The following is a 25,087-nucleotide window of genomic DNA, read 5'->3' as shown; positions in this document are numbered from 1 at the left end:
GTCAAAAAAATTCACTTGCCCCAACTTTATTAAAGAAAAAGCAGTGATGGTAAATCTCTAGAACATAGTCAGTTTTCTGGGACTCGTCCCTCGAAAACATGACATTTCCAAACACATGCCCGAGTGTACGTGGTTCCCAACTGTACTAAGTAGGTGAGAAGCTGAAATCCTAAAATGTTCATCTTCCAACCTTCCCCAGTCTGTGGTCTGTCTTTGGATCAGCAATAATCGCCTGAACGGCTACTATGGCCTCGTTAATTTTTGTCTGTAGCTCTCTGAGCTCTTCTATATGCAGCAACCGCAGAATCTGAGCAGCTTCGTTAAGAACTGCATCTGTTTCATAAGAAACACCGCATTTATCAGTAACTTCTATATTTAAAGATCATTCATTCCCTCATTTCCTCCAAATAGTTTGAATTAAAATCACTTACCTCCTGTGTCAAAACCAAGAATATGTTTGTCTAAAGCAACAGGCAAACCCTTGAGGGGGGAAAAAAGGACACAATGAGACTTCAGTTAAGAACCACATTTTCTTCCCTCAAAGTGAAAAGCAGCTAGTTACTGTTATTTTAACCCTTTCAGCTGCAATGGCAAGATGCCTGAGAATTTTTCTCTTTAAATTTGCCTTTTAATGAGCAAGTTTTTTCCTACTACAACTAGTTAGGAAAGAACGGCCTTTACATGCAAGTGGGAAAGCAGCTCCATACCCAACCCAATCCTTGTATAAACGACAGCCCCTGTCTGCAGCAGTGCTGTCACTACTGCTATGGAAGGAAGGCTGAGCATGGCTGCTGTCACCCCATTTTAGAGCAGTAGGCAGCAGTGCGCAGGGCCAAGAGGGCTACTTAGCTTTTGCTCAAACAAGTTTATTTCTGAGCACACTAATCTGTCTTTATGAATTGTACAAATCTAAAATATACATAACTATTTTTTCTACCAGCATGATACTTACCAGGTTACCTATATATAATTTAACTTTCAATATTTCATTTAAAGTTACTTTGAAATGGTTTAGGAAAATGAACAGAATCTAAACCATTTCATTAACCAGTCACCACCTACATATAGATATCCCAAAGATGGTGACTATGATGATGCCAAACTGTACACAGTTCACAATAATTATCAAACAAAAAATGAGGAAAGGCAATCTAGACTTTCTGTTGATAATACTGTATAAATCATCACTAGGTAAAAAAGTCACTACACTTTCAATATTACAAATGCTAAATTGCCACTACTCAATTCTTGCCTAATCTATTAATGCAAATCTATCCAGACTCCAAATGCTTTAAAATTACTAATGCGTTATATACGTGAAGAAACAAATGAGTATGAAAATTCAGTGAGTAAGAAACTAAACAGCAGAACTGTACTCAGTAGCTTTCTGTGTCATCCTCGGTCTGTTTTCCCTTTGTCTGCCAACAGACCACCTAGAACAGCTACCCCTGAAGATGACCACAAGCCCCCAAAGGCTAGTTATGAATGATTACAAACAAGAACACTAAAACTACATAACTTTTTCCTTGTTATATTATAGCACAGTATCTTCTGAGATGACATTTAAGGTAAGATTTATTTAGAGCACTGAAAATAAACTGAATTTTACTTTGTGAACAGGAGCAAAGAGATTTGGCTATGACCTCATCTGCCCTGCCTTCCAAACCAAAGGTATAGTTTTGCTGAATGACAAATGGATGATTTTATTATGCCAGAACAATTTACTGTCTGTTCTATAGTGTGGGTGAAATAAGCTGATCTTTAATCCAATTTCCAGTGGCCTGATTCATACATAATTAATAAGCCAATAACAACTTTTAAAAGAAACTGAGTATCTTTCAAAAGGGACTACACTGCCCTGGCGTTAATAACCCTTTAACACTGTTGGGCCAGAGGACAGAAGACATTGGGGAGCTAGAGAGCAGGGGGAGGCACAATAGAAGAAACATTCACTGAACATATAGCAGGTGGGGACACTATCAGACGGCTGCAGCTGCTAACCCCTGAGGACTCGGCACCACCCCCGAGTCAATGAGACTTTAGGGGCATTTGGATTCCTGGTACAGTTCATCTAACCCAGAATTATTAGCAACATACTTTCTCATGGTTTACGCTAAAAAACAGTAAAAAGAGAATAAATTTCTCTGAAGAAACAAAAGGGTGAAGGTAAAGACTTAGGTAGAAAAAAAAGAGAAGGTGCGTCCTATTTTCTAGCAATTAATTAGTCAACATAACCCAGTAAATTTCACAAGGGTAAGTTCTTTTAAATAAACCTTAACTAGGCACATGCAGTGGTTTGTTCTGGCAGACTGTGGATGTACTGTTGGTAGCTTCTCTAAGGTAATGAAGTGAGATAAACATGAAGTTCATTTTTCACTGAAAAATGACTGGATACAATTTGCCTAAGATTCAAATTCAATCCCACTGAAGTCAGTTATCCTTTCTCTGGGCAGTTCTAATACAGAATAGTTGTCTTAATATTCTCACGCAAAGTTTAACCTCATGACAACCAAAAGAAACTTTCAGTAATAATTTAGAATTTATTTTAAAAATACATACCTCTTTTGTTTGATTTGCTTTAGCAACTGCATCCTGTGTCAGGCGCTCCTGGACCAAAATGCGAATTGCCTAAGAAACCAAAAAATATTATTTTTACTTTTTGTTGGCTATCATCTTTTCTTCTGAGTCTACAGAATAAGGATGCCCAATTTGATGAAATCAGAAAGGCCTCATTCACCAACAAACTCCCTAGTAAATTAAAAATAAAAATTTAGCTATTGTAATGAAAGTTTTCACTTTTAACATTTAATAATGTGGAATGATGTTCAAAACAATTACAAACATTTTTTGAATAGGTAATTTATGTGTGTGGTTAAAAAAGGGTACCTGGTGAAAAAGTAGATCTTCTTTTACTCCAAGCCTCAGCCATCCCCTTCAGAAAATAATTATTGCTACCAGACCCTTGTGAATCCTCACAAGGACGTACAAATTATAAGCATGCTCAGGGATACATGCACTCACACAAAAGCAATCTTTGACACAAAGGGTAGCATATCACGCACACTGTCCTTGCTTTCTTCACTTTATTACAGTAAGATGTTTTCAGATCTTACAGACCATATTGTTTTTTTCATTACCAAGGCATTTTACCATGGCAGACCAAGTGCACACCTGCACCTGCACATGCTAACACACTCAAAAAGATTTTTTAAAATGGATTTCTAATTAGTGGATGATAGAACCCCCCAAAAAGGGAAAACTTGAAAAATAATTTTTCATAATAAACACAAACCAAATGCTACTTTTGAAAAAAAAATAATTAAACCAAGCTTTAACAGTGATTGCTAATGTATTAAAAATAGTCCAGTCAATGTACTCTCACATTTGGCAAACCTATGAAGATGTTTTTCATATTGCCATGCATTGCTTGAATGCTTCTTAAAATAACTCCAAAGGACAAATGTGCCACTAGGATTAGAATCTTACAAAGCTTTTGATTATAGCAGACTTTTATTTTAGCACCCCAAATATGCTAACACCGTTTTTCCTCTCAGTTTACGACTAAAACTGACATGACCACTGTAGAACTTTTCCAAAGCAATTTCTGTAAGTGCCTGAGTAAGGAACAAGCTAAATTTGAAAGAGCTAAATTTCATTAAAAACAACTTTTGTCTCTTGGCATACAATCTGAGTTGAGAAAATCCAAGTTAACAATCATATTCAGTATAAAGAATTACAACTTAGGAACAGAATAGTCTTTCCCTTGTTACAATTGTCATTTAATACATACAATTCTAAAAAGAATAAATTATGGTTTAATCTCTTGTGGAAAGTGAAAATTTTCAATATCCTGTAAGGCAGTTTAAAATAAAGCTCTTTAATTTCTCATAAAATAATTTCTAAAATAACCTCCAAGTCTGTTATCTTAAGTACCACTCCCCTGCTCCCTCTCCTAACACCACTAGACTATTATAATCACCCAACATAAATCTTATGACTGTTTTTCCTCTCAGAAATAGAAGACCTCTTTCAGACCACTGGGGTTCCCTGATATGAACTTAGTGGCCTATGTAGGATGTGGAACTGAAAACAAACTTTCATTACTCAAAGAGATTTGGGGGTATATGTTTTTGACCAAATTCACCACTACTAATTTGGCATTTTTCACATTCTTAATGAATACAGACCATGAATCATTAAAAAGGATTAAACAGAAGTGGGGTGATATAGGAAAAAGAATGGATCACAAGGTTGAACGCCTAGATTAAAATCCTGACTATAGTTTTCTGTATCATCTTGAACATTATCTATTCATTAAGTCTCAGTTTGTTCACATACATATTAAAAAAAAAAGTTACCTACCTCTGTTGGGAGAACTGAATGAGATCATCTTTGCAAAGGATTTAGCACAGTGGCAGGCACATAGTAAACACTCTTTGATATTAGTTAGGTACTAGGTAATCTAAAACTGATAAATTCATGAAATATGCTTTATGTTCCACATTCCTCCACATTTTAGTCATTCAACCACAGATTTAAGTATCAGTTTTTAGAAAATGAAAGAGTTTTTAAAATTATATAGAGTTTCTGTCAAGAATCAAGAATATGAAGCTGACCTTAAGCATTACCAGGTAATCGTCATGACGCTGAATCTGAAGAAGGTTAGCCAAAGCCATTACACCAGCCTTAAAGTCAGGATTATTTACTATAAAAGATTAAAAATGGAAACTTACAGCTCTGCAAGCATGTAATTATAGACACATATATAAACATATAAACTTAAAAAATTTTTATTTTCTAGTAACAAGTGTCCTAATTTCTACAACTGCTGCTGACAAAAGCAGCAAGGGGCATCATCCATTAGGCAAATTGACGAGATCAATGGTCTTTCCTCTAATTGACCAACTGAGTAATCCAATAAATGACTAAATTAACTCACATGAGGTTTATCCTGTAACTTTTCCCACAAGGCCCATTTATCTAGCACTTATAATTAACATTTCTTCCCAACGCTATTAATTTTAATACATAAGATTCCCTTCAATGGACAGTTTTCCCAAAACCTTTTCTCTAAGCAGCAGCTCTAGAGTGTCCAAGCAGCTTATTAATTCTTAAGGGTAACTCATAAATTATAGGTCACACTTAATGAAAGAATATTTAACATATTATAATCTAAGTAATTAGAATCTTAATACTTTTAAAGGGAGAATTACTTACAGACATCTGGGATGTAAAATAATGAAAAATTTTACCACTTGTCTCATAGTGTCACTAAATTAGAAAAAATATTTTCTGCACCCAGGAAGGTAATCACCACCATGACTAAATACAAATCAAAACCCCCAAGTTACTATAAGATCAAAGAATTTTAACATTCAGATATTCAACTAGAAGAGGAGGGAGAAAGCACATTGTAACTGACAATAAAAAACATCACAGAGCATAAAATACCAATACAAATACTGTCTGCATGAAACATTCTTATTTACTAAAACCAGGTAAACCCAGACTTCATTCGAGGAAGTAAAAAAACATTTAAGGAACCAAAAATGTTGGTGATCTTTTTTTATGCATTTATATACTTACCATCCAAATTGATTAATGGCTCTGCATTTTTAGCTGCATTGTCAGCATTTTTTGTATTATCAGGTGCCAAGTCCTTATATTTTTCAGCTGTAAAATAGGCAAAAATACAATTTGTAGAACTTCAACTTCCAAGGTAAAACAATGTTTATTTACTGAATTCAACTGAGCCAAACTGGTTATAAGCATAAGACAACTCGTCCATTCAAAATTATGTTTTGCTATAAAAAAAATCTACTTGAAGACAATGACTGTAGCTTTTTGATTACGCTAAAATGATTACTGGAATATTCAACATATCTTTTCATTATCATTTCTTAAAACATTTCAAATATTTTAAGTTTTAGTAGAGAGTTTGCTTTTCAGCTTCCTCTGAAACATGGTAGGGCTAGAAGATTGGGAGGAGGGTAAGTATAGACTAGATGAGATTAAAACAAACTCCCTAAAAAGTAAATTTCTTCCCAAATCTTCTTTTGAATGCTGTATACAGAATCCAAAAACCTTGCTTTCTAAAAAAATCAGCACTTCAAACACAGCATCATATACAAACCTGAACTTATTTTACAGACTTAAAACGCAGAATTCCAAAAGTAGATTTTATTATTTTCACTTGAAAAATACTTAGTATTTTAAAAGACTTCTACAAATAAAAATGTCTAGTAGTCATTCACTAAACTTAATGCCCAAGATGCCATCTTTGGCTATAGTGCTTGTATGACTTGCTAATTAAACAAAAGGAAAAATAAAAGCATTCAAATTTAAGTCAGACAGGAATTAGCTTAAAGGAGCTCCCACTGGCCAAATCTGGAACAATGTAAATATCGAAATACAGGATGAAAACAAGGATAAGCCGTTGAGTACAAGAATCCATATATCTATACTGATTTGAATAAACAAACATAAATTGGCGAGAAGGGAAAAGCACTTCCTTACAGTGGGAAGTCAACAAACAAATGTAGAAGGAATGATAGAATTAGAAAAACACCTTCTGGCCACCGCAGGCAATGTAATAATTGACTCAGGCAAGAATCATCAAATGGATGCTACGCTAGGGAGAAGGTTTGAGGAGCAAAACACACAGACATCATCTCTAAGTAGCTCCCCACAAGATACGATTTATTACAAAGGAAAAAATAGTTAACTTTACAGTGAAGAAAGCTTAACCAAGTGATCGCAATAGCATGACCAGTATTTGGGCACATCACTAACACAAGCCTCCTGATTCGATGCACTTAAAAGAATACAGCACCACTTCTGTTATTCTTAACAAAATTGCAAACCCTGAATCTAATCATAAGGAAACACCAGATAAACCCAAATGGAGGGACATTCTACAAAATAAATGTCAGTGTCATGAAGCACGAAGACTGAGTAACTATTCCAGATTACAGGAGAACAGAGAGATAGGACAACTGAATGCAACACATGATCTGGGACTGCTTTGGAGATTTTTGTTTTTACTATAAAGAACATTACTGAAACAAGTGGTGAAATGTGGATAACATCTATAGAAAACAAAGAATCAAAGTTAATTTCCTGATTTTGATAATCGTGTAGTTATGTAAGACAATGACATTTTTTAGCAAATGCAAATTAAAGTACTTAAGGGTAAAAGAGAATCTACAACTTAGTATCAAATTGTTTAGAAAAAATTATGGGTATGTGTATATATAGAGAGAGAAGAATGGCAAATGAAGTAAAATGTTAATAACTTTTGCAGAATCTGGGTGTGTAAAAATTCTTTACTATTCTTGCAACCTTTCTGTAAATCTGAAATCATGTCAAAAAAGTTAAAAGAATTTAAGTCAGATTTTAATCACCTTAACTGATAAGCTAGTAAAAGGCTTTTAAAAATGTTAAGGCACAAGTAATAAAAATTTTAAACGGTTTTATCAAATAAGAATAAAAATTTTAAGTAACTTGAAAGTCAAGAAAAATGCAACATATTAATGTAAAACCACAAAAGAACAACAGTGCCTCCTACTGATAAGGGGCAGTGTTTCAGATACAAACTCAAGTCTCTTTTATCCATTAAAAAAGACCATGCTGTCACTGAGAAATAATTGTGCTCAAGAGTCACAGTCAACTATAGGGATACACATTCATATGGCACCTAGTGTTCTTGGTACCCAGATAATCTAAGTTGAAATATTATAAAAATGGGACAAGTGTACTAAACAAGGGTAAATAAGGAGAAACTGAGATGTGACTATAATTTTATGTGGGAATAGCTGAAAAACACTTGAAAAGTTGGAAAATACTTTGTTGCAAATAACCAACATAGGGTTCCTACCAACTCAGACCAGAATAGATAGATTTTGCCAAAGGCTCTAAAGAAAAAATCTTAGAGCTTTCCTTAAGATTTCTGCCAAAAGGCATCTGAAATTTGTCTGAGGTACCAGCAAAAAAATAGCTGATTGATGCTCCACATCAGTGTATATAAACATTCGTAAACTACATCTTCCAAACATTTATTAAAGTTGGTAAGTATATCTATTGTACACAAGAAACTATGTCAGGTACTGTGGCAGAGAGAATCATGACCTCTCCCCCCCGAAAAGATGCCTGCATTCCCATCCATGGAATGTATGAATCACTTTGTGGGTGTGATTAAATCAAAGACCAGGGCAATGGGGGTAGGGTTTATCCTGGATTATCCAGGTGGGCCCAATGTAATCATAGCATCCTTATAAGAGGGAGGCAGGAGGATCAGAGTCAGAGAAGATGTGACAGTGAAAGCAGAGTCAGAGAGAGATTAGAAGATGCTATGCTGCTAGGTTTGAAGAAAAAGGGGCCAGAGTCAAGGAATGCAGGCAGCCTCTAGAAGGTGGAAAAGACAAAGAAATGGATCTTCCCCTAGAGCCTCCACAAGGAACCAGCCCTGTCGACAAACTGACTTTAGTCCTAAGACAGATGTTGGACTTCTGACCTTTAAAACTGTAAGATAATAAATTACTTTAAGTCATTGAGTTTGCAGTAATTTGTTACAGCAAGAATAGAAACTAACAGAGGTACCATGTAGGAAACAAAGCTGAGTATCAGCTTACAATTTAGTGGAGCAAGTAAGATGTAAGCAAAATGGAAAGTGGTGAATGACTTAAAAAGGTATAGAGTTAAAAGCTATTAAAGTTTAGAAGGAAATATCATTGCTGCAAGGGGGCATGTGAGCTGCATCGTACAAGGATGGGCAGGATTTAGACATGTAGAGATAGACAGAAACAGCCTATTAGCTAAGGGGACAGTGTAAGCAAAGAAATAGAGGACGAGAGGGGAAAGGGACATGTAAACAGGAAACAGCATTATTCCAGTTTTGGCTGGAATGGCAAGTATGTGAATCCTGGTTGGACACCAGTTATCAAAGGCTCTGAATACCAGGCACAGGAGCTTGGAGTTCCTTCTATAGAAAATGAGAAAGCAATGGTGTTTCCGAATATATAATATAAAATGAGCTATTTTTTTTGGAAACAAAGCGTAACATTTAGAAATATTAATGTTTCAAAAAAGCGTGGTGGGCCATGTGGATGGGAATAAAGGGTGACACTGATGGGAGACTAGAACAAAAGATACTACAATAATCTAAGCAGCAAGTGACAAGAGCCTGGATTAGGGTGACAGCAGTGGGGCTGGAGAAGAAAAGATACAACAGACATGGGAAAAGATGGATGGGAACAGGATGGGAGGAAAAGGGAGAAACCAAAGATAATAAAACGGCTTAAAAAGCAAATGATTAAAAGGACTGGAACTGACAGTCCCACAAAAGAGAATACAAAATGCAGACAATGGAGGTAAGATAAGATAATCGGATCTTACATTTAGGTGCTGGCAGGCCTTTCAAAATGAAAGGGCCTAATGAGAAAAAAAGTTTATTGGCAAACTATTTTTACTACAGGTACTAATATTCAAAAGCTTCCAGTAATATGAGTATCCATAATAAAATAACATTAAACATCAATAATAGATTTTGGTCTAAAGTACGTATTTGCCTCAGATGTCTACTTCAGTCTCTTGTGAAATTACCTGTTGCAACCAACACTGGAAATCCTATCAATTCTGGGACAGTAGCAACAAGTGAACTTGAAAGGCTATGGTGCAGACTGTGAAAGAGGGCAGATTCACCAAAGTAATGTGACTTTGTGAGAAGACATCACTTCCAAATTCTAAAAGAAAAATCTAAATACCAATGAAAAACAGTGCTTTTAAAACCTTACGATAAGGAGACTCCAATTCTAGAAAAGAAAATTCTGTCCTAAACAATTTGAGAGTTGGGGGTTGGGAGTTGGATATGGAAGAATGATTACAAACAAAAAGTACATTTTTAAATAGACACTGTAAATGGAGACGATGATGTACAAAACTTAAAATAAAACAAAGGTAAAACAAAACACAAACTAGCAAGTTCTCTACATTTTTACACTCCTCCTTTCCCACATTTCCTCTCCCTCTCTTTAAAACACACATTCCCCAACAAAACATACCGTTATCTCCATATTCAAGTCTAACAGCTAAACCAAGAAGCCAGTCAATTGCTTCTTGTCGATCTTGAATCTTGAAAGGACAGTTAACATCTCTGAGATACTGCGAGGAAAAAACCTGGTTTCATTATTACTATAAAGTCACAAAATCAAAAATGGTAGAGCTGAAAGAGACTTTAGATCTCTAAGAACTTCTTATTAACATATATATTATCAAGATTTTGATGCAATTATATAGGGAAGGAAACATTTAAGTGTACAGCTTAAGAAAAAAATGAAGTATTTCCATCATGCTTTTTGAAATTTTTACTTTCGCAGATTCCAGGTAGGGCACCTCTGATTTAGAACAACTTTTTCACTTTGTAGATGAGAAAACAGGCCTAGAGGTTAACAGTGCTGACAGTTACACAACTTAAATCCTGGGACCTGAACCTAAACTTTGATTCTAGGTCTTAAAACAGAGCTATTAAATAAAAAGGAGGATACTAGTAGAAAAACCCCAGTTATTACCTAAAACTCAGCTTTCATATTGTGGAAATGCCACTGAATAAAGTAAGCCATTACATGTATAATGTAACCAAGGTTTTGAATAAATGTCAGAAACTGTTTATTCAAATGAATATTGTCCTTCAAATGAGTCTCTTAGGAGCTTAAAATCTAGTTCCATCAATAATGCTATCACTCAAAACTTTTGGAACTCACTTTTGGAAATCATTTTGGAGATAATTAGTCAGCACTTTTTTAGTCATAACTCATTTTCTAACCAAAAATTTTATCCCCCTGCCTAAAAAAAAAAAAAAAGAAAGAAAGAAAGAAAGAAAGAAAAAGAAAAAGCACCTAATTCACAAGATTTAGTCATAATGCAAAAAGCAAATCCACCTTCAAAGTATAAAAAACTGTCAACATTAAGGATGTTCAAAAGATGTCTCCCAATCTAAAAGTAATTCCAAAGGAAGTTCCAAATAAGCTTTAAGCAATGACACCATCATTCCAAAGAGACCATTCTAAAGGATAGTATCTCTCTAAGTTCCAATATATTTAAGTTATCCTACTTTACTGTCATTTCAGGGTATTTTTCATCAGAAAATTTTTCATATTCTTCAAACACTTTTCCACATGTGGAACTCTGTATTGTCTTCTACACATGAATGGGCCATAAATAAGATGTGATATAAGCAAATATAAAATCCAAACAATGTATTTTAAAGTCTTAAGAAATCTATCAAAATTTTCAAAAATATTTAAGAGCAAACAAAAACAACCCAGTAGTAGCCATAATAGCACAAGAGGCAGGGAAATTAACAAATACATAGCACTCAATATGGGCCAGACACTTCTGTGAACAGGTACACAGGTATATATCTGTCATTAACAATACATGCCACCATATGAGATAGGCACCATTATTATCCCCATTTATTGATAACAATATTGAGCCACAGAAAGGTTTATAAACTTGCCCACGGTCACAGAGCCAGGGTGTAACATACAATCTCCTAATTCATAGTCTCTAAGGAGAAAGGTAGCCAAACACTTTGTTCCAATAAATGAAAAATTTAGCCACTTTTCATTTTTTTAAAGGAAAGGATCTTACTCATTAAGTAATAAAGTTGATGAAAATGCTTAATGTAAATAATACTGTAAAATGTGACTTATAGTCTAATTTGAAAACAACTCTGTTTTCTCCAAAATGTTACTAAATTCAAGTAAGTCAATGGGAAAGTTATTCCAGACACAAAAATAAGAAATACAGATCTTTTTAGGATTATTTCTGCTGTACACAAGGGACAACTATGAATGTTAAATACCAGCATAAACAAGACATAATCTTAGTTTTCAAGCATGTCAATAATGTCTCATTTTAATATAATACCATAAGTGTATTTTTGCTACATTTTTAATGTTACTTACAACTTCTGATTTTGACCATTTTTACCATTTGTAGAATATATGTCACTGTTTATTTAAGAAGCCTCACCTTTGTTTCTGGACAAAATTATTTCTATCTAACACTGAATGCTTGATAAGAAGAGATAATATAGTTTGCTTTAAAAACAAAAAGTATGGTAAGAATAAAGTTAAACCTCTGAAATTCAGCTTTTCTAACACTGATAATTATTACTTGTATTTACTTTAAGAGAACAAAGTAATTTTAAGCTTGTCTGCCTTCATATAATTTTTACAAAAGCTCTCTGTACTTTTCACTTTACTTTCTAATTCATTACCTTTTCAAAGAACTTGGGCCAGTCACTGCTGTGAATGTTTCGTAAATTACCTCTGTCTTCAATCTTGTAGTGCCTGATTTTCTGGTCTTCAAGCCAAACAATAAAGTTTCTAAATTCTGTTTCATCTGCAATAAAAATATCATATAAATCACTAGAAGCACTAGGTAAAACACTTCCTTCTCCAGAAATAAATGGTCTTGTGGAATTTTTTAACTCCAAAATTGTAAGTTACTTGAGCTGCTTGAGGTAGGAGTTGAAAGAACAGACTTTGGATTAACAGATTAAAAATGTTGTTCATATCCTGGCCCGAATTCAAATTCTGGCTCTACTCAGTGGTTGTGTGAACTTGAGCTGATCGCCTCAATTTTCTGTGCCTCAGATTCTAGAGCTACAGATGAGGGTAACAACGGAACTTACCTCATAGGGTTGTTAAGAAGATTAAGTGAAATATTTAAGGATAAAAACAGTATCTGGCATATAGTTTTGCTATTTAAGTATCAGTTATTAGCCCAGTTCCTTTAGGGAAGAGGGCGAGAGAGGATGGGGCAAGGTTAAATTTATAGTGATAAATTATAAGAAATTAAAAACAGAGAGAAGATACTAACTTCTATTGTCATTTACTGTTATGGCACCTTAAATGCATTCATGAAAAAGCGCATATGTTGTTTCATTTAATCCTCCCCTTTGAGATAGGTAATGTCCCCATTTTACAAGTGAGAAAACTGAGACTCAAAAGATTCAAATCCAGATCTAAGCTCTACCGTCACTAAACCTTTCTCGTCTAGCTTCTATAAATTGATAAGCTTCTACAGGAGATCAACAAAACTCTGTTATCCTGCTTAGAAATTATTTCCAATTTCAAAATTCAAGCTTGAATTCAAATTCAGGCCTCCTTTATGAAGTTTGAAGAATTACACAATGGTCTGAACATCCCAGCTTACACTCCATCACTTTGAAACTTACTAGTCTACCACAGGCCAAGGAACTCCGGAAGAAAATGAGTAGCGATGGGGTTTTGTGTTTTGTTTGTTTGTTTGTTTTACAATTTTAATGCTGTGAAATCCAAAATACCTTTTTACTTACAATTTAACCGCCCCGCTCACCTGCTATTAACTTTCTTTTGCACATCCCACACACTGCAATTAGCACATTACTATACACGCTCACCCCAACACTGTCAGACGCAGACTTCATTACATCTTCAGCTCAAACTGCTGGAAGGGTTCCGACTGCCCCCCACCCCTTAGTTCCTGGCGGGCAGGAAACTAGTCAAGTTACTCAGCACCTTCGTCGTTATCCCAGCACCGCGCAAGCCCACAGGTGTTCAAGGTATCGCCCAATTACCCGGGAACCACGACGCTAATTTAGAAAGCGTAAGATTTTCCCTCTAGGGCGCTAAGGGTGCGGGCGGGAGTTGGAGGTGGCCTCTAGAGTTTACTAAGTGCAGAAAGTGACGATGCCGAGGCAAGAACGGGTGATGGGACTGCGAAGCCAGGGAGGGAAGCGGAAAGGCCGCTGGGCGGCCGGGAGGAGAGGAGCCCGGGGGAGACAAGGCCGCGGACGGTCCGGGTGGGGAGCCCGGGTGCCGGCAATAAAGAGCGGAGGCCCGAGGAGCCAGTGACGCGCGGTCGGCCCAGAGCCGGCGCCTCACCTTTGCAGTTGAAGCCGGCAGGGTTGTGGTAGTCGAGGGCCGTCAGCTTGCGTCGGAACATGGTCCCGGCAGCTTGCTCCGGTCCCCCGGGTTTCGGCCGGGAGAGGAGAGGCAAGGAGGAGAGGGCGGCGCAAGCACCGGCGACGCGGCGAGAAGGCGGTCGGGCGTCGGGACGCTCCGAAATGACGGCAGCCTTAGCCAATCGTGGCTTAGGAACAGCTGATGCCCACCAATCGCGGCTGGGGACGGGGGGCGGGGCCACGTCTGGGCACGTCGACGCTCAAATAAACTTTATTGTCAGCTTCCTATTTGTACAATAGACAGAAAGCAACCGAGAGTCAGTTACCTCTTGCTTACCTCGCCGTCTTGATACAACCTACAGGGAAAAGAATACTTAGAATTTCTACTATCGGCCATACGTCTTACTGGATCATACAAACTGTTTAGTATTTTCATTGTATTAATTCATTCATTTAGTTGTTATATGCCTCCTACAAAATAGGTACTTTTCTAACACCACTAATACAAAGACTTTTAGCAAGGTTCCTTTCCGACTAGTTGGGAGTGATTCACAGGTAAACATACAACGGTAATACTAGTGATAGCTCTAGACATCACCAGCAACCACGGAATCTTGAAGCCGGAAACCTGGAATTATCCTTTACTCCCTGTCACCGTAGCTGCAACACCCAGTACATCGATTCCAGCTATTCTGACTCTCATGTCTCTCTCAAATCCCTCATCTCCTCCCATACCCACTGATGCTACTCTCAAAGCAGGCCGTCATTATTTTTGCTTACTGTAATTATCTGATTTCTTAGGGCCAGTCTTGCCTTCTCTAATCCCTTCCTGTAGAAAACAATGATAGTGATTTTATAAAACAAACCTGTCCATAAAGGTTTAATGCTTAGTACCTTTTGTGGGTCCCCGTTGCCTTCTAGAAATAATCAGAACTTCTTATCATATTTAAGACCCTTCCTGCTCCAGTCGCAATCTGCTTTCAGGCACTGGAGAGACAGCAGTGAGCAAGGCAGATCAGGCCCCTATTTTCATGAAGTTTAAAAGGCCGTTTAGGGGACACAAGCAATAAACAGACAAGTATGAGCTATGGCTTGAAGATGGTGAGGAGTTCACCATGCAGTCAAAAGGGTCACATGTTTTGAAGGAAGAGGAGGGACAAAGGCAAGAAGTGAGAAGCAGCATGGCCCAGAGGATCTAGAACTTACGGGAACTGAAGGATAGGAGAGAGTGACAGCTGATGAGACTTGGACAGAGGCAGGGACCTGATCAAGAAAGACCTTTCAGGCTGTGCTAAGGGGAGCTATTGACATTCTTGGGAGTAGCCAACTATGTTTTATTTCATTTTAGCATATTATAATTAAATACTATGTTAACGTTTGTGGGGCAAAAAGATGAGTAAGATATTTTCAGGAAGTTCAGGTTTAATAGTAAAAATAAACATCTAAATAAGTGCTTATAATCTAGAGCTAGAAAGTGATACATTATAAGAAGTATAAAGTGTGCTGTCAGGTCAGAATATAGCTTTCAGGAGGCACTGTGAGACAATCTCTATGTTCCAAATAAGAAGCTTACTGAGATAATTAGGAAAGTCAGCTCCAAAAGTGTTTTGCCTCAAACAAAATTTGATCAAAGCTACAGCTATAATCACATACTGTGGGGTATGCTAGCTGTATAATTAACGAAATATTAGCCAAAAAGAAGGAAAGGGAAAATATAAAGGAATGCTTACATGGGATTGCAGATAATACACTTCTTTAAAAAGTGGGGGAAAGCAGCTCTTAAAATTGGTTTTATGGAATTGACTCTTTAATGCAAAAAACTAACTTGTTTGCTCCTGATCATGTCTCCCTATTTTAGGGCCCTAAGTTGTCAGCCACTTGACACTCTCTAGTCATCACCCACAGGTGTGAGGAGGTTGGAAGAGGTTTCATACACACAGATTGCTGAAGGGACCACCAGACTTGAGCAGAGGATAAGGCTAAGTCTGGAAAAGAAGTATAGCAGATTATAAGCATTCAACCTCTTTTTATTTAAAAATCGTTTTGTCTTTTTCCCCCTGCATTTGGAGTCCTTTGGCCTATCTTGAATGAAGTGTCTAACAGGAAGTGAATCTTAGACAATTCCGTTTCTAAAGACCAAGCCCTCTATGTAGGCCAAGAAGGGGAAACCAACTTCTATTATCAAATGACCTGAACTCCAGTCTACTAGCTGACCAGGGGTTTGATGGGTCATTAATCCATCTGTTTAATTACTCAACCAAGCTGTTCAATGTTGCCTATGTGCCAGGCAGACTTCTAGGCATTTTGGATGCATCTCTGAACTTTTGCCTAAAAACCCTGCCCTCTGGCAAAGGAAGATAAATAATACAATTTTAAATAAGAAAATTATTTCTTATTTCAGAAAGTGATAAGTCCTATGGGAAGATGATAACGAGGTAAGAGGAATAAGGAGTAAAGGTGGGGAAGGCGGGGGCAGTGGGAAACAATGTAGGTTGCAGTTTTAAACAGGATGGTCAGGTTAGGCCTCATTGAGAAGGTGAGATGCAGAGACTTAAGGAGGTAAGGGAATTAGCCACATGAATGGGGGAAGGCAGTTCTAGACAGAGTTCTAGACAGTGCAAACGAGAGGTAAGGAAGGTTTATGTATTTTTAAATAGTTGAAAAAAAATCAAAAGAAGAGTATTTCATGATGCATGGAAATTATATGAAATTCACATTTCAGTGTCCATAAATGAAGTGGTTTTAGAACACAGCAACACTCACTGGCTAATGGCTGCTCTGGTGCTACCAGGGCAGTGCTGCATAGTGTGACAGAGGCCACGTGGCCCATGGAGCTTAGAATATCTGCAAGAGTTCATATGGTTTCAGAAATGCAGAGGTGGCAATTTCCACATTATTACGTTATCAAGTAAGACAACAAATCAGAGATACAGGGTGCTTTTTCAAGGTTATTTTCACAACTTGCAACTTTTTTTTTTAAAGTTTAGCAGTCTTACTACTAGACCCCTTTGTTCAAATTATTCTTCCAAAGACAGAGAACAGAAGAAGTTGGTAACACTTAGGAATATCTAGCAAAGTCTCTGTGGCCTGGAAAAACAAGTTGGATATTCTCATGAATGTTATCAATTTAATGCTCCATTAAATCAGGTCTTTTTTTTAACAAGCTGTAAATGCAAAGAGTTCTTTCCTCTTCCTTGGAGAGAGCACATCGCCTTCATCTCTTTCTGAGACTCTCCTGTTAATTTGAGGACTTTTTTTTTTAAGGTCAGGCTCTGGAATTTCATGATTTAGCATTAAAAGCAAAAGGCAGGCCAGTGAAGCTCAATTTTCATGGTAGAAATGGAATCGGAACACAGAGGAATCTCCTTAGTCATACAGGGACCATGAAGCACTCACCTTCCATACTTGATATGCAAGAGAAAACTTGCCTGACAACCAAAACCACACAGAGAAAACTGAGCCAAGAGGTGGAGAAAGGCAATTCCTGAAAACATCTTGCTTTTCAAATATGTGAACCAATAAATTCCTTTGGGCACTTGAGCCAGGTTGGGTTGGGGTTTTGTCACTTACAACTGAAATAGTCCTCCCATGAGCACAGACACCAGAGGGTTAAATGAAACAATCTGGAGCTTGTGGGACTCAGCCTAGGAGAAAAAGGGGATGGCTTAAAGGTGACCTCAAGAATGTCATCCATCAGAGATTTGAATAATAGTGGATGCAGGCATAGAAACAAGAGCACTGGAAGAAATGAACTAGCTGGGGACCATGGAGAATCAAATTCAGGACCTGTTGAGTTTGAGGTGATGGCTGATGGAAATGTGAAGGAAATCAAAACCCCAAAATATGCAGGCCTCTTCAACATAAAAATGATTTTAAGCTGAAGGCAACTGAGAAGCAGCAAACTCAGAAAGAGCTCCTCCTCTTTGCCGAAAAGCAGGACATAAATTCTCCTTTTACTGGAGACAAGTTCTCACATCAGCCCAGAGATGCAATAGAGAATCAGCACAAACTTTCCTCCATTAGTTTCCTTCCTAGATTTACCTTTCCTTGGGAGACTAAAACTGCTTTGTTCTGTTATTTCTCTACAGGTGTATTGTTCTCTGTTGAAGATGCTCTATCAGCTGGAATTCTAAGCCACCATTGTGAGTTACTTTTGGTTTAGGTTTCTTCTGTGTGATGTGTGCTGCACGCGTTAATAACCAGATTGGTTTTTTTCTGGTTATTCTGTTGTTGTTGTTGTTGTTGTTGTTGTTGTTGTTGTTGTTGTTGTTGTTGTTACAGGGGTCTCAGCCAAGAGCTTAGAGGGTAGAGGGAAAATTACGATGTTTCCTCGCTCTTACACCTGTGAACACTCCCAGGATTCAGGAATGACATCCAGGCAAGAGATGTCAGCTGAGGAGCCATCAGTGTAAAGCTGCAGTTGAACCATGAGGATGGGCTCCCTGAGAAACTGAGGAAAGAAAAGAGGGCTGGTGACTGCATCTTAGGAAAACCCGGTATCCATATTCCAGTGGGAGTAAGAGGAAAAGTCACGGAGAAGTGACTTTCGTGAGAAAAGTGGTTGGAAGGAGAAAGAGAACCAGGAATATGTCGTGTCCTAAAAGGCAGAGAGGAGATGGTCTGGAGAGGCAGGGCTGGGGGCAGGGCAAAGGAGATGGACATTTGGGTAATAGAACTCAGTGAAGGCTCCCCCGAAACATTATAGAAGAGCCACTTCCGAATGCCTGAAAACACTGAATGAATAAGGTAGAGTTTATGATCTCATATATTAACATACAAACAAATAATCTGCTTTACAGACCTTCCCGTAAATACCACCTGTCCCTGTTCTCTCCCCTCAACACCCCAGTGGGCCCTCTGGTAGATCTGCTAACTCTCTGAGTCACCCACAAGGCCTTAGTCATTTCCCTTCTTTCAAATTTCTTTTTATAATTATCATTAGAAAATCAGGTATAGCTGATTCACAATATTATGTAAATCACAGGTAAACAACACAGTGATTCACAATTTTTAAAGATTATACTCCATTTATAGTTATTTTTAAATACAGGCTATATTCTCTGTGCTGCACAGTATATCCTTGTAGCTTACTTTTTTTTTAATTAGATTTATTTATTTATTTGTTTATTGTTATTTTTTAATGGAGGGACTGGGGATTGAACCCAGGACCTCATGCATGCTAAGCATGCACTCTACCACTAAGCTATACCCTCCCCACTGTAGCTTACTTACTTGATACGTACCAGGTTGTCCCCAACCCCTCTCTTGCCTACCCCACTGGTAGCCACTGTGAGTTTGTTTCTGTTTTGTTATATTTACTTTATTTTATTTTTTAGATTCCACATCTAAGTGATATCATACAGTATCTCTCTTTCTCTGTCTAACTTATTTCACTTAGTATAATACCACCCACTTTTTAAAAAAGTTTCTGAGAACTAGTCTTTCTCAGGGGTCTGCTGGGGGTTGGGAAGGGGCTGCTCCTGCAGGGATCCCTAAGCGCTGGGAAGTCAGGTTTCTCAAAGGCCTTTGATCTTCTTGTGAAGGGCATTGTCCTGCCAGGTGGGCTCTAAATGCAGGCTTCACACTGGGGTCAGATTTCCCAGGGTTCCTACCTGCAAATCACAGCACTGGAGCTCACCGTGCAAGCTCTAAGAACTCCTCCAGGTCTGCCCTAATCCCACACTGGCTCTCAGTTATGAGGACACTTTAAGTAAAATTCTGTTTTGATGCACAAACCCGAGACTCTCTACTTACCGCTTTACAGTCTCATAGAACCGTTCTCAAATGACATGTAAACCCCTAGGAGCTCACAGTGGGTCCGTCTTGGAGGAAGTCAGATCTGGGTGAGGGTGGAGAGCATTCATTCATTCATTCATTCAGCAGATATTTAATGAGCATCTGTCTGTACCATGCTAGACAACTTGAGATAGAAGGACGAAGACAGATCTGAGCCTTCCCTTCACGGAGTTTACAGCCCAACATGAGACAGAAAACAACAGCAATGAGGCAAATGAGTTAGAGCTGAACAGAGGGGGACTTGTTTTAGATAGGGCGGTCAGAGGAGGCCTCTTGGAGGAGGTGATCTTCAGGCTGAGTCATGAAATATGAGCTGATGTCCAAATGGGAGAAAAGGCAGAGAAAACAGGAGAGCGAAAAACTCCTTTGACAGGAAGGACATGGTACTGGTAACTGAAGGCAGACCAAGATGGAAGGAGGGCATGGACGAGATAGGTGGGTGGGTGGGTGCTAAGTGGGGACGGAGTGATGGCAGCGGGAGGGTGGCTCACAAAGATCCTCTTCTCGGCCAGACTCTAGCCAGGCTCTTCTGAGCCCCCAACTAGGCTTTAACCTTGGTATATAAAGACTTGAACAAATGCTAACGTATTTTCTAACAGCTCAAGGCCACATCCCTAAGATAACCGTTTTCCCCCGTAAAATGCCTGCCTGAGAAAACTCAAGGCTGTCAAAAACAACTGCTGTCTGTTCTGGCCATCAGCTGCGGATGGGGCCTCTGTGTCTCGGGCTCATTTGGAGAACAGACTCCTAACTTCCACAGCTGTCACCAGCAGACACAGCCAACCTAATGGCATTTATACCATCTAGCCCTTTGTGATCATTCCGTTCCCTAACTGTATTAAGCCCCTGTTTGCCCACTCTCCCTGCTCCCTCATTCTCCCTTTAAAGTGCCCGTCCACCTCTACAAATCCAGGTTGAGTTCAACTCATGATGGACTCTTTGCCTGACTGCAAAATGTATCACTGATTACAATCTGTCCTTACCACTTTAACTAGTATCCAACTTGTTTATCTTTGCCGCAGGTCAGCAGGGCCTTGGAGGCCAAGAGGTCTGGGTTTTATTCTAAGTGCAACAACAGAAAGCTGCTAAAGGTGTTAAACAGCGGGTGACAAGCTGTGACTTGGGCTTTATGATCGTCCCAGCTACTGAGTGGAGAACAGAATGGAGCCGATAATAAGAAACTGGGGGGCCAGTTAGGAGGCTGCTGCAGTGTAAGGCAGGCAGGGGCGGATGTCAGAGCACGCTGTCTGCTGTATTTTAATGTACACGAGAGGGGATTCCCCGGAGCAAATTACCCTTTCCTCCCTTTCCAGCCATCACTGTGCCTGACTAAGAGTCATCCCTGGAAACTGTTCACCTTCATACCTCCCATTTATTACTTAGCACGCTGGAAGAGCTGGAGAACCACCTGGATAATTTTTCAGTGACAGTAAAATAAATTATAAAGCTGAGAGAGAAAGCACATTAGAAAGAAAGGGAGAAATACAGCCACTGTCAGTCAAGACATGTTTCCCAGCTCTCCCACTGTGATACTTAATTCACAGATTTTCCTATTTTCCAGTGTGAGGCTGGCCCCAGTTCCTCTTCCAAGCTCAGGAAGAGCACAACAGGTTCCCTACAGGCTTTTCGTTTTACAAAGCTTCCTGGAAAATACTGTCAATGTGCTGCCAACACTGGGGTTTAATAATGAAGAGGAAAAATGTTGCTCTTTATACCCATCACTCTTCCAATACTTTGTTTCTCTTTATTTTTCATGTTTGCTGCGTCATCCCTGCTTAGCTTTGGCAAATGAGAGCGGGGCAGCCTCCCGGGAATTTAGTGCTGAGTGCCTAGTATTCAATGCTGGGCAGGGGAGTTGGCTGCTCAAGACCAGCATCCTCTCTCATCCTTCCCTCTCCAGTTGTCATCCCGCAGTCCCTCGATGGCAGTGCTGGAACCTAAGACCTGACCTCATGGGTCCCACTAATGACTATATAGGAATAAATAATTTAGATTGTTAATGAAGGTTCGTTATTTCCCAATGAGACCAACTTTCTAACATCCCTAGGCTTCAGAGAATGTGCCTTTTTAAAATAATGCCATTTGCAGCAATGGACTTAGAGATCATCATACTAAGTGAAGTAAGCCAGAAAGAGAAAGAAAAATACCATATGATGTCATTTATATGTGGAATCCAAAAAAAAAGAAAAATAAGGCGGGGGGCACAAGTGCACTTATTCACAGAACAGAGAGAGACTCTCAGACACAGAAAACAAACTTAGGGTTACTAGGGGAGAAAGCAGGTAGGGAGGTGGGGAGGTGGGGAGGGATAGTTTGGGAGCTTGGGATTGGCAGATGCTAATTACTGTATGTAAAATAGATAAAACACAAGGTTGAAAACAAAACAAAACAAAACAAAACAAAAAAATCTTCCAGTTGATCTCAATAGTAAAATACACAAAAGTCTAACACTAAGTGAAAAATGAAGTAAAAGGACATACATGAATACAAGTTCATTTTTTAAATTATTAGTCTGAACACAAAATTACTCCCTCAAATTACTATTGAAGTTTTCAAATGCTTACTCTCAGCTTCTGTATTTAACTCACTGTGGATCAGTCACAGTCGTAAGCATGGTCCTAAACAATTCCCAGAATTCTCCGCATCTATGCCTTTGCTTATGCTGTTCCTCCATCTGGAATGCTGTGCCCATTGCAGTCCACCTCCCACCCCCTTCCCTAGCCCTTGTTACCATGCTCATCTTCTGAAGACCTCCTGATCTTTCAAGGTCCTTTCAAATGCCACCTCTGCTAGGGCGCATCTTTCCTGCCACGTGAGCCCCCATGGAACGCAGACTGATTGTCACCCTCTGGGTACTGTGTTAAGATCATGCTGTACTTGGGTCATCATACCCTACCTGATATTAAACTTCCTGAGCTCAAGGACTTTCTTTGTCATGTTACTAACACAGAGCCTTGTACATAGTAAGCTCCCAACACACACTTGCTGAGTTGATAAATAAAAATTCAAAAAGCAATAAAAAAAAGAGCAATAAAAAAAAGCAAAGATGCCATTGGGTTGGTTAGTGCCAGAAGTGGGAACAAAACTCACGGCATTGGGCTCTTAATGTCATTCTTACGAATTCTCACAAATATAGCCTTAAAACTGGAGCTCTACAGAGTGTCACAGAAAAATCTGATTAACAAAAGGAAATTGCAATTTGACCACCTGAATATCTTCCCGAATTTGAATGAATGCTCAGGCACCTTGAAGAAGCACATGAACCGGCCCTGGAATGTGAATCCACACGTTCTGTGATCTTAGTTCACTGTCATCCAAGATTTGGTCATTCCTGACACTCTTCCCAGCTTAAGGAAAGGGGCGGGGGAGGGACTCTGGAGGACTGGGATCCAAAAGGGGTGTTCCTAAGGGGGCGTTGGCAGGATGTCATGCAGCCTCAGAGACACTGTTCTTAGGAAAGAACTTGTTGGAGGCTGGAACAATGAAGAAACCAGGCAGCTTGGGAGGGACTCTGAGGACACATGGAAAATCTTGCCTACCCTGTCAGGGCTCCCTAAAGTTGAGGGAGGTCAGACAATTTCTAGTTTTTGAGGTTTTAGAATCAAGGAACACCAAATCTTGTATATTAAATGTTTACTATACAGCAAATGAACACTTTTAACACAAACATGCAGGTAAGAAGACTGTGTATGTGGCCTCATGTGGAAAGGAAGCTAAAAGTCTGTAAATGAGGCTCTTTGTGAGTGTGAGGCCTGGAGTGGGGCTGAGGTTGGGGGTAGGAAGACCCCCTTCTGGTGGTTTATGACTGGCGTTCCCTCCTTTCTGCCCCAAGATTTCAGATATTTGCCTTCTAGTCTATCTTGGGAATCACTTGCAGACACTTTCCCTCTACAGTCAGACATTGCCTGACAAGCTCATTCATTCCTGTGGGTTTAAATGCCATGTTTGCTGACTGTCAGATCCTTCCCCTCAGGTCTGGACTCTCTCCTGAAGCCCAGACCCTGGAACCCCATCTTGGTACCCAGTGCCCCCTGGACATTTCCATTGGCATGTCCTCTTGGCACCTCAAATTCAATGTTTCCAAAATTAAAGCCTACTCTTCCTTTCCTCTTCCCCAGTCTGATTCTGTGCTCCAGGGCCAGTTGGCCAGAGGCCCAACATACCCATTTTCCTCAGCCTGGACTTCCCCTAACCTTTCCCCCTATTTCCCTTGGCCTCGTTCATGTCTATGCAGCCCTAACATGGCATTTCCCTGATTGGAGAAGCTGCCTGCAACAGTCTGGGACCCTGGCTGCACACTTAGACCTGGCCCTGATCTGCTCCTCCACTTACTCACTTAGGAGTCAACTAATTGTGAACTTTTAATGACTCTTCCCTCGGCTAGCAGATAAGCTCCCCGACCGAGGGGATGGTTTCTGCCTTGTTCACTGCTCCATCCCCAGGTTCTGGAGTATGGTACCCAGAATACTGTTGGCACTTAATAAATATGTGTTAATTGACTGAGTAGATGAATCCTGTCACTCCTCTGCTTAAAACCCTTCAAGGTAAAGCCCCACCGGCCAGCCTGGTGCCTGAGGCCCTCCGTGTCTGAAGCCTGTCTCCATTCCTTCCCATCCTCATCCTGTCAGTCCCACAAAGCTTAGTGGATAAGAGTTCAGATTTTAGAATCAGAGGGCTTGGGTTCAAATCCCAGCTCTGCCACTTACTAACTGTATATCCTTGGGAAAATTATGAAAGCTTTCTGTGCCTCAGTTTCCTCATGTATTAAATGGGAATAACAATAGTGCTTACCTGGTAGGCTTGTGAGGATTAAAATTAGCTGTACTTACTCATCAACCTATTACATATATTCACATGTACACATATGTGTACATGAATTTATATGCATCAACATAATCTACACATATTGCATATATATGTGTGCATGTTAATTATATTAGTTAATATAATTAAGTATATTAATTCATTTGTGCATATATGAATTGATACACAGAGAACCTGTGTGTGTGTGTGTGTGCGTGCGTGCGTGTATGCATGCCCACAGAGTGCTAGCAACAGTGCCTGGCAGACAGTCTATGCTGTGCTACTTTACACGCCCTCTCACACTCAGTGCCTGAACCGCGCGGAACCAGCGTTGGTTCCTCAGTGCACCATGACCTCTCTTCTCCGCACCTTTGCACTTGCTCCTCTCTCAGCCTGGAATAGCCTCGTATTCTCCCTCTGCTTGGAGAAATCTTCCTGACCTTCAGGACCCAGGGCAGGTCACCACCTCTGGGGGGATGTGGACCACCCTCCCTCCAACTGGTGGTGTGCATTTTCCTCCCTGCATCCCTGCGCCAT

At 39.3% G+C, this 25,087-nt stretch overlaps 1 protein-coding gene across 1 annotated transcript; it reads right to left on the bottom strand.

Annotated features, from left to right (window-relative positions):
• Nucleotides 1-10: 10 nt before the first annotated feature.
• RTRAF (RNA transcription, translation and transport factor) lies at nt 11-14,098 on the bottom strand. The gene is made up of 8 exons (XM_006191166.3): nt 13,932-14,098; nt 12,281-12,405; nt 10,059-10,158; nt 5,587-5,673; nt 4,617-4,705; nt 2,560-2,628; nt 432-480; nt 11-333 (listed from the first exon to the last, which is right to left on the bottom strand). Exons 1-8 carry the CDS (start codon nt 13,990-13,992, stop codon nt 179-181), a joined length of 735 nt encoding a protein of 244 aa, XP_006191228.1. The 5' UTR covers nt 13,993-14,098; the 3' UTR covers nt 11-178.
• Nucleotides 14,099-25,087: the final 10,989 nt, after the last annotated feature.

Source organism: Camelus ferus, chromosome 6, assembly GCF_009834535.1.
Source record: "Camelus ferus isolate YT-003-E chromosome 6, BCGSAC_Cfer_1.0, whole genome shotgun sequence".
In the NCBI taxonomy this organism is placed as follows: domain Eukaryota; kingdom Metazoa; phylum Chordata; class Mammalia; order Artiodactyla; family Camelidae; genus Camelus; species Camelus ferus.
This window is presented reverse-complemented; position numbering and strand designations above follow the sequence as displayed.

What these genes read in the sequence shown, in the direction of transcription:
- RTRAF (XM_006191166.3), bottom strand. Translation starts at nt 13,992, where the DNA reads ATGTTCCGACGCAAGCTGACGGCCCTCGACTACCACAACCCTGCCGGC. An exon ending in GCCATTAATCAATTTGGATG is followed by an intron (nt 4,706 to 5,586) that starts GTAAGTATATAA and finishes AATCTTTTATAG; the next exon opens with TAAATAATCCTGACTTTAAG. An exon ending in TCTTGGTTTTGACACAGGAG is followed by an intron (nt 334 to 431) that starts GTAAGTGATTTT and finishes CTTATGAAACAG; the next exon opens with ATGCAGTTCTTAACGAAGCT.